The sequence below is a fragment of the Lampris incognitus genome, chromosome 9, assembly GCF_029633865.1.
Source record: "Lampris incognitus isolate fLamInc1 chromosome 9, fLamInc1.hap2, whole genome shotgun sequence".
NCBI classification, from domain to species: domain Eukaryota; kingdom Metazoa; phylum Chordata; class Actinopteri; order Lampriformes; family Lampridae; genus Lampris; species Lampris incognitus.
The window spans coordinates 11,701,892-11,714,650 of NC_079219.1; the positions used below are offsets into that span (position 1 = coordinate 11,701,892).

The window sequence follows — 12,759 nt, forward strand, 5'->3', positions numbered from 1 at the left end:
AATCTGGATGTGACCCTGAAGTGGCCTGTGTGGTAAATGGTGAATATGGCCCAAATATCACAAAACAAATATGGGCCACTTTTGGCAAATATGTGGCACAAGCGGCATTGCTATGGCTTGGTTCTGGCCCAGATCTGGCAAGCAGGAGCGGACCGCCCAAGTGCATCATTCCACGTGGTATGCGGGCCAGATGAAGTGTCAATTTTGCTATCTGGGAGGGACCCCAAAGATGCAGTCAGACTGTAAAGAAAACAGAAGTGAAAGCAGCGACTGGTTTCAAGTTTCTGTCACTTTGAGCTTGTATTGAAGACACACACACACACACACACTGTCATTATAATGATCTCCCTCCGAGTCACATTCTTCAGGCGTAACCAGATCATCTGGGGAGAAACTTGTTTTTCCAGATAATGTCTTTTTAGGCGGCAACTCTGCCCAAATGAAGACAAAGTCTCCTGGAAATTAAGCCCTTGTATGGAGGGTAGTGGTCGTGGTGGAGGTGGGCATACTGCTACCTAGACGGTAGATCACTGAGGAGGAAGTAGCTGTACTCCATCCATCCATCCATCCATCCATCTATCATCCAAACTGCTTATCCTGCTCTCAGGGTCGCTGGAGCCTATCCCAGCAGTCATTGGGCGGCAGGTGGGGAGACACCCTAGACAGACCACCCCCCTATTCACACCCAGGGACAATTCAGTACGGCCGATTCACCTGACCTACACGTCTTTGGACTGTGGGGGGAAACCGGAGCCCCCGGAGGAAACCCACGCAGACACGGGGAGAACGTGCAAACTCCACACAGAGGACCACCCGGGACGACCCCCAGGGTTGGACTACCCCGGGGCCCGAACCCAGGACCTTCTTGCTGTGAGGCGACCGCGCTAACCGCTGCGCCACCGTGCCGCCCCCCACTGAAAACAATGGGGACTTTTATGTGTCGGTCCAGTATCACGGTGTGAACCGAGGCAGATGATCCTCTGCATGGAGACGCGAGACACGCGTTACAGACATAAATGTCCCGTGCTGGTAAAATAAGAGAGCAAGTGGCTGCGTGGGTACCACCTCTAGGAGCCATGGCTAGTGGAGGAAAACTACCCACCATCACTTTCGCGTCTTTTCCCTTCATCGTTTCTTCTCTTCATCGTTTCTTCTGCGCCGCGCCGCTTTCTCCGGCCGGCACCTTGTGAGACACGTCATTTCCCAGATGTGGCTTCCCTGCAGCAGCAGCAGCGCCTCCGCGTTTCATAACGCACATCTATCTCGCCGCTAACACGCACACACGCGCGCACACACACGGGCGTGCGCACACGTACGCGCGCGCGCAGATACCCACCCATCCAATCTCAGCGCCCCCCCCCCCTTCCTGGTGGTTTTGCTGCAGTCTTTGATGGGAGGTTTGATCGGAGCCGGTGGAAACGGAACCGAGAGCGGAATCAGTTTTGGAGCGTGTCGAGAGGAACCGTTCTCCACACAGCAGACCTCCACAAGGTAAGATACACAGGTCAGCATCTCCTCCTCCTCCACCTCCTCCTCCACCTCACCATCTACCCGCCATCTCCTCCGACTCCATATCACCAGCTCATCTCGTCACTTGTCATTACCATTGTTATCATTATCATAAGTATCTTTTTCTTCTACTATAAATAGAAATGGGGGGTTATAACGGCTCCCTGGTAACTGCAGAGGTTGACCGGGGTTCAAACTGCTGCCCTTGCAGTTTTCTACACAGTTTTCCAGGACCGGCAGCTCCGCGGTGGTTACAGCGAATTATTCAAAAAATACAATAACAATTCACCGGTGATTTCAGCTATTGGACAGCATTCATGCTAAAACCCTGCAGAGGTTAGAGCATGTCACACACACTGACCACCCACCCGCGCTCAGATGTGTGTGCGCGTGCGCGCGCGCGAGCGAGCTACTGATGGGTGATTTGACGGGATGAGACAGCAGGAAGCTCGGGTCCGCTTCCGAGCCAACTTTCATTCAATTTTAAAACCCTTCCAGTCGAGCCGTGCGTCCGACCCGTGACGTCACGTCTTTAAGCAGACCCGCTCGTGGAAGAGTTTTGCCCCTCTCTCATCGGGTCTGCCGGCTCCACTGACGTTTCTGATCCCGCCTTCAAATCCATTTGTTTCCCCCCTTCGGCTTTCTGAGCATACATAACACTTTGTTGCCTCCAGCTGCCTACCTCCGCGTACGTCCTTTCACATGTTGTGTGATTGTGGCGTTTCGGCTTTGCTCACTTCACGTCTCTGAAGTGCACTTGCTCAGTACTCTTGTTTTTTAAATACGGTGTATAGAAATAAACTTGACTTGACAGCTGATCACGTGTATAGGTCACATTTGGGGTATGGAGGCAGCATTATTCCACAGCTATGTGGAAACTCGGGGGGGGAGGGGATGGGGGGCGCTGATCCAGCGAGTTGACTGTAAAGGGAGCGCGCCTGAGCCGCGTCAGTACACATGTGCTGGCGCAGGCCTACACATGGGAGCTACGTGGCTTCTTACCGCGAACCCAAACACAATCGAGTCATCGCAACCACACAACACCAAATGTCCACATACTTGCTGCCCCCACATACTTGTTGCCCTGGACGGAGTGTGGACCAGCAAACCGTTTACCCGCAAATCCACACACCTTCGGATACACGGGGAAACGACCACAACGCCCGCACCGGATATGAGGCTCTCCAGGCGTTTGCACGAGGGAGGGAAATAGAGAAAGAAAAGAAAAAATGGGTGATTGTGGGGGTTTCCCCCCCCCTCTAGAATATGCCATAGCACACAAATGTCAACTTTGCTTGTGGTTAAAGGTGTGGGATCCTCATAAATATACATGAACCGAGGTGGTGCAGAGCTGAGATGCTGAATCTTGTTTAAATTAATCATAGAGAGAGAGAGAGAGAGAGAGAGAGAGAGAGAGAGAGAGAGAGAGAGAGAGAGAGAGAGAGAGAGAGAGAGAGAGAGAGAAACAATGAAGTGCGGCAGGTGTCTCTCGACCTGGTCTTTGCAACCTCAGAGAGGAGAAAATAGAAGTTCTCTCTTCTCTCAGAGCCACAGAAACAGCTGATACCTGGACATGAGGCCAGCTTCATCTTCATCTTCCTCTTCATCCTCACAACAATCACGCCATCACTGAACTCCAAACTCTTCCTCCGCAGGAACCAGTATTTCAATTGCCAGTGACGATGTCAAGAATGCCCCACAACTCAGACACACACACACACACACACACACACACACACACACACACACACACACACACACACACACACACACACACACACACACACACATAGTAGAAGTAGAAATGAAGCCTCACAGTGTGTGTACCTGGGGTTCCACACTCCATACTTCAGGCTGATGACCGCAGGCTTGTAATCAGGGTTTTACAATTTACAGGAAAGCCAAAGAGTGAAGAAGTTGTCAGGATTTTGGTTTTTTGGTTTTTGTGCTTGCGTCAGTGGTAAATATATATATGCAAGTGTCCATTTAGAGAAGATTTGTTTGAATTTGTAGTCCGGGTAGGCCTTTAGGTAGATCTGTGCATCAGGATTCAAATATCTATAATGCTGAACAACTCAAATGTCCAAACATAACCAGCTCACACATAAACCAAACATGACACATGACAAGACTGTATCATGGTGCAACAGACAGACAGGGAGACAGACAGTCAGACATGGGGGAAGGCACGGTGGCCCGGTGGTTGCCGCTGTCGCCTCACAGCAAGAAGGTCCTGGGTTCGAATTCCAGGGTAGTCCAACCTGGGGGGGGGGGGGTCATCCTCTGTGTGGTGTTTGCAGTGAGTTTTCTCCGGGTGCTCCGGTTTCCCCCACCATCGAAAAGACATGCATGTTAGGGGTTAATACTCCTGTCTGTGCCCCTCACCAAGGCAATGGCAAGACGAACTGGAGTCGGTCCCCGGGCGCTGCACGGAGGCTGTCCACTGCACCTCGCTACACAGCTAGCATGGGTTAAACGCAGAGCAGACTTTCCCTACGGGGATTAATATAGTATATGAAAAATTAAAAAAAGGACAGACCTTCCTCTAGGCTATTCATATTGAGACATTCAGCGTCCTCCCATGTTGTGTCGGTGGACCCGCTTCTCCATTCAGCCTGAGATGAAATGATCCTCCACGCTGAATATTAAAGACGGAGAACAGAAACGCCGTCGAAAATCATCATGGGGCTCATTACCACAGATCTTTATTCATGACCCACGCGCCAAAGACTCCTAAATTAGCCTTCTAATCCAGCATCAGACGGCTTTTTCAAACCGGCTATTGTCTTTGACATTTTTTTCATTTAGCACATGCTTACAAGAGAGCCAGCACCCAGCAGATATATCGTTATGTCAGCCAACGGATGTCTAGAGCATTGCATAGTCTTCTTCTTCTTCTCTTCTGGCAGAGCTATACACTCAGTGTTTGATAGTCATGGCAATAAAAGCAGTAATAATGACCTGGCTGTTCAGGAACCAGTTGACACTGGGACGTCTGGTTTTGTAAATGGCTACTACATTTAACCTCCTCTGATGCCAAATGAATGGGAGTCACTGGTTCTCCTTTCCCCATTCATGTGGCAACAACAGAGGCTAAATTTAGCTGACGTTATCAGAGGACCACGGCTTCCAGCTCCACCTGCCTCTTAGACTGCTGTCGCGCCAATCGGTTATCTCAGCTGTCTTTAAAAGGCCACAGGTTAAATATCTATCCACTAGTATCAATAATGAGCTCGACAGTGACCCTGTCTTACCAGTACTGTAATGAAACACCCTTAGACACACGAGGAAAGCTCTTCTCTGGTCCACATTTATCAAACCCCAAACTCCAGGGACCCAGACCTGATTCAGGTCTGGCAGGTTTGGTGGTAGAACCGGTCTATGGCCATAATACTGGTATGTCTATAAGTGTGTTTACATGGAAGTTAGAAGTTCAATTTTGATTGGATTAATGATTTCATTATCGCAACTGCCGTAAAAACCTTAATTGAACTACCTTAATCAAATTAAGGTCTAAGCATAATGTGGTTAACAGAGCTAGGTTTTTCATCAATCATTTGATTCGCTGAGCTTTGTTAACACCGTAATCGCAGTTCTTTCTGAGAATTGGTTGTGCACATTTACCAAGAAGTTCCTAGCATCTGACCCGGAAACAATACACAAAGGACAACATGACAAGAGGCAGTAAACAAAGATTAAAGATTAACTAAACCCATTATCACTTGTATTAGCCACAGCTGAGTTTATCCTGCTATGCTTACATCACAGAGTACCAAGACCAGCCTGGCATGTTTTTAACCTTTGGGTGGTCTTTTAAGCTGTAGATGTCAGCAAACTCACTAGTTACCCTTTAGGAAAATGAAACTGCATGCTCATAACTGCAGTACATATATTTATCAATCAACATTTGGGCAAACTTAGCTGCCTTCGTCAGGATAAACTAAACTCTTTCAATACTGATCCCATTATCTAGCACCTCAAAAAATACAGGTGTGTGTTTTCTCCTCTTTTTGAGCGTCAGTAAACAGCCACATTTCTGGAGCCAAACTCAAACAACATTCATGCTCAATAAATTTAAGGAACTTACTATCCTACAATTTTGGACAGGCTAAAACACAGAAATTGAGACGTTTTTCGAAAAGTCTCGAACACAATGTTCCCCACAAAACATGTCTTCAAGTTGCATGGTTAAATTATCCAACAAGTCCTGTAAACTTGAATCATTAAGATAATTGCATTAATTAAACACATGTAGACGCCTTAATTACACTATCACCTTAATTTGATTCTTCACCTTAATCAGACTGACTGCCTCTGAACTTGGTGTCAGAGTAGTACAATATGAGGACTTGTGATTAAACTAGACCTCACTGTGCAAATTTCCAGACAACTTTACCAAAACGTATCAGATAAACCAGCATGGTTCAATCAGGAGCACCGTCAGGGTCCAGTTCTCCTTCCCGTGAAGCTCAGCAGGTTCAGGAAGAGCTTCTGACATTGATCCGTGCAGTTGTCTATCAAAGGGTAGACATTCTGACCGGCTGTTGTCTCTCTTCACAGGATGTCAGGAAACTGGTCCCTTCCTTCTTCAGCTCCACCCACTGGCTCCCAAGTCACACCAACTCATTCCCCAGCCACCCCCACCCCCAACACCTCTCATTTCCCCCCATTGACAGACTGGGTGGCCCCCACCTTTACTCGCGCCGCCCAGTTCCGTGTGGGAGCCACATTCGTCCTCTTCCTATTTGCTGCCTGCAGCAATCTCGCCCTGTTGGTCAGTGTTTGCCAGGGGCGGGGCCGGCGTCTGGCGTCCCACCTGAGGCCTCTGATGGTGAGCCTGGCATCGGCGGACCTGATGATGACCTTTGTTGTGATGCCGTTGGACGCCGTGTGGAATGTGACGGTGCAGTGGCATGGCGGAGACGCTCTGTGTAAGCTGCTGTGTTTCCTCAAGCTTTTCTCCATGCAGGCCTCCGCCTTCATCCTGGTGGTGATCAGTCTGGACAGACAGCACGCCATCCTCCACCCACTGGATGCCCTCAGTGCTCACCACCGAAACCGCAGGATGCTGGCAGTTGCCTGGAGCCTTAGCCTGCTGCTGGCAGCTCCACAGGTCAGTGAAGGACAGATGAAATTCTTCAAGCCTGTTCCAATTTTATACTCGCTCACCACTAACGTTGTGCATCAATCTGGATTTCACTTCCGTGTTCATCCATCCTGTACGTCATACTGGATACACAGGGACAGATGGATAATTGTCATTCAGTTCCAATAAGAACTACACGTTTCCTCCAAAGACAACAAATGCAGGGTGTTTTCATTTTCCATAACACAGCCGACCAGCGCCTACATATCACCCCGCCACACACAGCAGACAACATAGGTCCACCAAACACAGAGGGGTTTATCAATAAAGCAACCAACACTTCGAAATAACCACTAGAATTTACCATGATAGACTGCCCCAATATCACGTTGGCTTTGGTTGAACTGTGGAGGTTTTTATTAACTAAATGAGAATTTTCCAACTGTCCCTGCTGACTTAAATTGTAATGTAGCTGGCGAGCAGAATCTGTGTACTGGACAGAAAATATGAACAGGCTCCAAAATCTCCAAACTATCCTTCTAACATGATTTGAAAACGAAATGAACACATGGTGTCTTTGATAAAGTTCATAAATAGCCACCCGACTTCTGCAGTTTTACGTCCAAGGGATAATTTCTATTTGGGTATCTTTGAAAAAGATTCTCATATTTCATTTAGAAGTGGGGTTTTTTTCCCACCCACACAGTGTTTAGCCTGCTTGATGCTGACAGAGTTGGCCCCTCCACCCAAACAGTCACCTTTGCGGCAAAGTCCCACCACAGCTGGGGTTCTCACACAGTAAAAGATCATCTGCTGGTTTCATTTAAAAAAGTAAGGCAACCTATTACAAGCCCCTTTCTGAGTAATCTCAACGAGAGTGTGCAAAACTCACATGATCAATGATCACTTCTCCATAACATGAGGGCTACCTTACAACCGCAGTAAAGACAAGAGGAATTTGATAAATGTGTCATAAAATAAAACATGAATGTGTGTGTATGCGTCACACACACACACACACACACACACACACACACACACACACACACACACACACACACACACACTCATCCGATTTCTCTGTCTTTACTGTGGCTCTTTAGCCCCCATGTTATGGAGAAGTGATCCTTGATCATTTGAGTTTTGCACTCTAGTTGAGATTACTCAGAAAAGGGCCTGTAATAAATTGCCTTACTTTTTTAAATCAAACCAGCAGATTATTATTTTTTTCACAGTGCAGAGACAGTGGTGGTAGTGTATTAATAACACAATAAAACCACATGGAGGTGCAGCCGCAATAGCAAACTGTCTGGAGCCAGTTAGGCTTATTCATATGCCAAGCTGTTTAATCATCTGATATAATTTTTTATATCACAAATATGATCTCAATAAATCATATTTTAAGTTGTTAAAATTGAATATCTGATGTCAACAATTGTTATTTCAACTTGTAATTATTCCAATTCTGATATCACAAATTGGTCTTTCACGCAGCAAAAATTTGTGATATTAAAAAAATGCAATCAAAAGCTAACATGATCTGTGATCGATACGAGACAGCTGCACAACCTGATGCGCTATAACAGCTTCCTGGTACAACTTAAAGAACAGGTGAAAGATAACACCTTGCGACTAATAGCAAACAGTAACGAGGTTAGGAGTTAAGGGAGAAACACAAAGTGAGTTGTTAGGTCCTTTTGTAAAAGAGTGGTAAATCTTTCTTGCCTCTGGATGGAGAGAGAGAGAGCGACAGAGAGAGAGAGAGAGAGAGAGAGAGAGAGAGAGAGAGAGAGAGAGAGAGAGAGAGAGAGAGAGAGAGAGAGAGAGAGAGAGAGAGAGAGAGAGCATTCAGACTGGGAAGAGAGCTGAATGCCATTTACACATTTACAACAACACACAACTTGGACCAGTGCCATCGTTTAGCATTTGATAAAACAGGGTTTCCAAATCCCTCAAAGAATTTGCCTTTTGTTTGGATTGAAAGATTAAGTGTTTTCACACCCCCTGGGGCTAGCTTTAGCTAGCTGTGTCTTTTGGATTCAATCAGGAATGCTAACCATGCTAAGTTAGTTAGACCGAGGAAAACGTTCTACTTCTTCTCATCAATTAATGAAAATTTTGTAATCAACTTAACCTTTTTCATTCACAGCCTGGTCATTTAACATAGAGACTTACAGTAGAATAACATTCAATTCACATCACTTTTATTAGTAAGGAGGTCGAAGGTCAGCCACACAGTAGGTGGGAATAAATGGAAAAAATGTCCCTGTAACCCAAGAAGGATCATGAATGATAAAGAAGTGACAGAGAGAATGATTGAAAAGTAAATAAAGAAGAGTTGTAAATGTTCCTTCACTGCTATTTTACTTTTTCCTGTCCAGCTGTTTATTTTCCGGACCATTAAGGCGGACGGGGTGGACTTCACACAGTGTGCCACACATGGCAGTTTCAGAGAGCGCTGGCAGGAGACCGTCTACAACATGTTCAACTTTGTTACGCTCTACGTCATCCCCCTGCTGGTCATGAGCTGCTGTTACACCCAAATCCTCATCAAGATCAACCGCCAGCACCTCAAAAACAAAGGTACCTCAACCCTAAACCCTACCCCAACCTGACCCTAAATCTAACCCCAATTTAACCCTTACCTAACCTAATTAGATTTACAACATGCTGTCAGTGTCCAGCGACCTCTACTTGTGCCTAAATTTAACCCAGATTATCTTTTAGCAATCTGTGAAAGTATTGGACGATCTTTTTCTAGCCTTAATCTAACCCCAGTTAATGAGCATAAAATAATCTTTCTTTTTTTTTCGGTTAACTTTTCACTGCCAAAAGCATGTGGACACCTCCATGTCTCTGTAGATTCAAATCAAGTCATCCAGGTAGTGAAATATCCAGGGGAGGTTTAAATCTATTAACTGGACATTAGTTTTCAGTTTGAGGATGATTTGCCATTCATCCAGATGGCTTCTTCAGTTCTGACATTTTCTTGTGTTTCAGTTCTGACACCTCCTTGTGTTTCAGTTCTGACACCTCCTTGTGTTTCAGTTCTGACACCTCCTTGTGTTTCAGTTCTGACACCTCCTTGTGTTTCAGTTCTGACACCTCCTTGTCCAACATCTCATTTCTAAAGCATGGGCATTAATATGGAGTTGGTGCTCATGTTGCTGCCATAAGAGCCTCCACTCCTCTGGGCAGGCTTTCCACTAGATGTTGGAAAATTGCTGCACCATTTCTTTATGCGTCTTACTTCATGCACAGAGGAATAGAGTGGGTTTCCATCCACTTGTTTTTATGTGCATTTTGAATTTGCTCATAAGAACACCTGAATGGGAATGGCAGAAATAAAACAAGACCAAATATGGCACACACACACAAAAAAAAATTATGCTTGGCTGAGTTGGGAAAAGTCAGCATATTGGTAAAAAAACGTTGTAAAGGGTGATGGGAAAAGATTTGTGGAATATATGATGACATAAAGTGGGACATGGTGCTCAAAGCTGGTGAGTGAAACGCCTCTCAGAACGGTTCAGTGCATCGCCGTTCCCAGACATATGGTGGACTTAGTTGTGGTGCAATGGTCATTTCAGCCCTCATTAAATAAGCCATTGCATGGCCTCGTCACCATCTCTGGGCTGCCTGTAATAGAGCGATGTACAACAGATAGGGTTGTTATGACCACTCTTACAACGGCAAGTCTTTCTACAAGCCATCTCTCCATTTTATTTTGATTGTGTAATCTTGGTGTGCCTTCTTCACAATATTCACACAACACTAGATGATGGAGACACACATTGATTCAAATTGTCCTTTGCCACCTTTGAGATTCAATTAAACTTGTGCAATTTTTAAGACGGAAACATAAGTATTTTCAAGCTGAAACAGATGAGGGCCTTCCCCCAAACTGGAATCCCCCAAGCTGGAATCACATAATTGCCACTGTACGCTGTAATGTTAAGATTTCACTTCACTGGAATTTCAAGGCCCCGCCTTATGAATTCCTCCTCCACTGAACGTTACATCTGACAGTGCATTTAGCCAGTTAGTGTTGTCCTTGCATCTACCAAATCCAGACTCTTCTGCTGGACTGCCAGATGGTGATGTGTGATTCATCACTCCAGGGGATGTGTTTCAACTGCTCCAGAGTCCAACAGCGGTGTGCTTTAGACCACCCCGGTCAATGCTTGTCATTGGGCATGGTGATTTTAGTTTTGTGTGCAGCTGCGCAGCCATGGAAACCCATTTCATGAAGCTCTCGACAAAAAGTTATTCTGCTGATGTTGCTTCTAGAGCCAATTTTGAATAGTCCTGAATGCTGCAACCGAGGGCAGGTTATTTTAACACACTACAGGCCTCAGTTCTCTTTAGTCCCATTCTGTGAGACTGTGTTGCCTACAGTACCACGTCAAAGCTAAACAGTAATTGCTCCTACACTTTCCCCATTTCATAATAACAGCATTTGCGGCTGACCAGAGCAGGGCAGATTCGCTAGCAGGCCAGAAATTTGATGAACTGACATGATGAATAGGTGGCAATTACCAATTAACTGGTGTGGGTCATTCATAGATGTTAAACCTAGTGTGGCTCTTTAGCAGGATGAGTGACTACGTTAACCACGCTACGCTAATCGCTCTCCTTCCCATCACTTCCTAGATGACGACTCAAGCCTCAGTCTTTCGGCCTGAACTCAACCTCACGGTGAGCGCAGCACAGATTGCGTTGTATTGCCAGCTTGCTATATGTGTGTGAATATGACGAGCTCATATGTCCACGCTGCTGTAAAAATAGTGGAAGTATTTAATTTCAGGCGGTCAAATTAGATCCACTAACATCATCTGTACAGTGAATATAAAGATGTTTTGACCCAGCTTTGTTTTCTCAGCAGGTGAATCATGTCTGAGACGTAGCGGCACTGACATGATCCCCAAGGCTCGAATGAAGACTCTGAAGATGACCATCATCATCGTGGTATCCTTCGTGGTCTGCTGGACGCCATACTACCTGCTTGGGATCTGGTACTGGTTCCAGCCAGAGATGCTACGTGTGACACCTGAATACGTGCACCACGCTTTGTTTGTCTTTGGAAACCTCAACACGTGTTGTGACCCGGTCATCTACGGATTCTACACACCATCTTTCCGGGCTGACCTGGCCCGGTGCTGGTGTTGTGGTACCAGAGAGTCTGGAGCATCACCCAGATCTCTGGATCACCTGTCCGCCCAACAGTGCCCACACAGTGGAGAGCAGGAGTCAGATGCAGCCAGCATCAACCAGGCTGGAAGTTAGGAGCCCCTTTACCAGCCAACTAGATATTCAGACCAGAACTGGACCTCTTGCTAAAGGGGCTTTTAGACTAGAACTTGACATACCAACCTCAAACCAGTACTTAGCACCATTAACTGGCTGCATCATCCCAGTCTGATGGACCAGCGACACGTGATCAGATTGGTGGAGCAATAGATGGAGCTAAAGATTATAAGCTTCTCAGCACAACCAGATGTGACCAATCACATAAATATATTAATATGATCAATCAATATATGTGAATCCTTAATATATCAGGCTGGTTATAATTATGCTAAAGTCTTTTTACCCTGCTTGTTCCAAAGTTAATGATGTCATTGTTGATGTCTGTGGGTGCGTTTACATGCATACCAATATGCCATACTTACTCTGATTACAGTAATTCTGCGATTATTGAAATGGTCATTTGAACACCTTTATCTGATTGACAAAATCAGGGTAAAGTTACGATGTTACAATTTCCAAAGTGACGTACATCTGACAGTTAATACAACACAAGAAAGGATCTAGTCAGGAGACAACAATGCAAGTAAGTGCCAAAAAACCTAGGTTCAAGTCTGATAGGACATAGGTGTCAACAGGCAGTGCACAAAGGCAATGCATAGGGTACATGGAAACGATTTTTAATAAAAGATATATATTAATACCATCAGGTGTGGAGGTGTTCATGAAAGAGCTGGGTCTTTAGCTTCTTCTTAAAGATGGAGGGGGACTCAGCGGCTCGAATGGAGTAAGTCGTTCTACCACCGAGGAGTCTGGCTAGTGACTTAGAATCCTGTTGTGGCAGAAGTGCCAGGTGCCTTTCATTGGCATGTATTACAAACCTGAATAAGACTGGATTTTTTATCCAGTTTTTTGTT

At 45.8% G+C, this 12,759-nt stretch overlaps 1 protein-coding gene across 1 annotated transcript; it reads left to right on the top strand.

The window, feature by feature from the left end:
- The first annotated feature begins 6,070 nt into the window (after positions 1-6,070).
- Positions 6,071-11,881, top strand: LOC130117905 (gonadotropin-releasing hormone II receptor-like). Its single transcript, XM_056286169.1, has 4 exons — positions 6,071-6,113; positions 6,186-6,622; positions 8,977-9,178; positions 11,478-11,881. The coding sequence occupies exons 1-4, from the start codon at positions 6,071-6,073 to the stop codon at positions 11,879-11,881; spliced, it is 1,086 nt and encodes a 361-aa protein (XP_056142144.1).
- Positions 11,882-12,759: the final 878 nt, after the last annotated feature.

Excerpts from the sequence above, each read along its gene's own strand:
- LOC130117905 (XM_056286169.1), top strand. The coding sequence starts at position 6,071 with ATGTCAGGAAACTGGTCCCTTCCTTCTTCAGCTCCACCCACTG. Across the intron at positions 6,114-6,185 it reads TTCTTCAGCTCCACCCACTG|ACTGGGTGGCCCCCACCTTT; the intron begins GCTCCCAAGTCA and ends CCCCATTGACAG. Across the intron at positions 6,623-8,976 it reads TGCTGCTGGCAGCTCCACAG|CTGTTTATTTTCCGGACCAT; the intron begins GTCAGTGAAGGA and ends TTTCCTGTCCAG.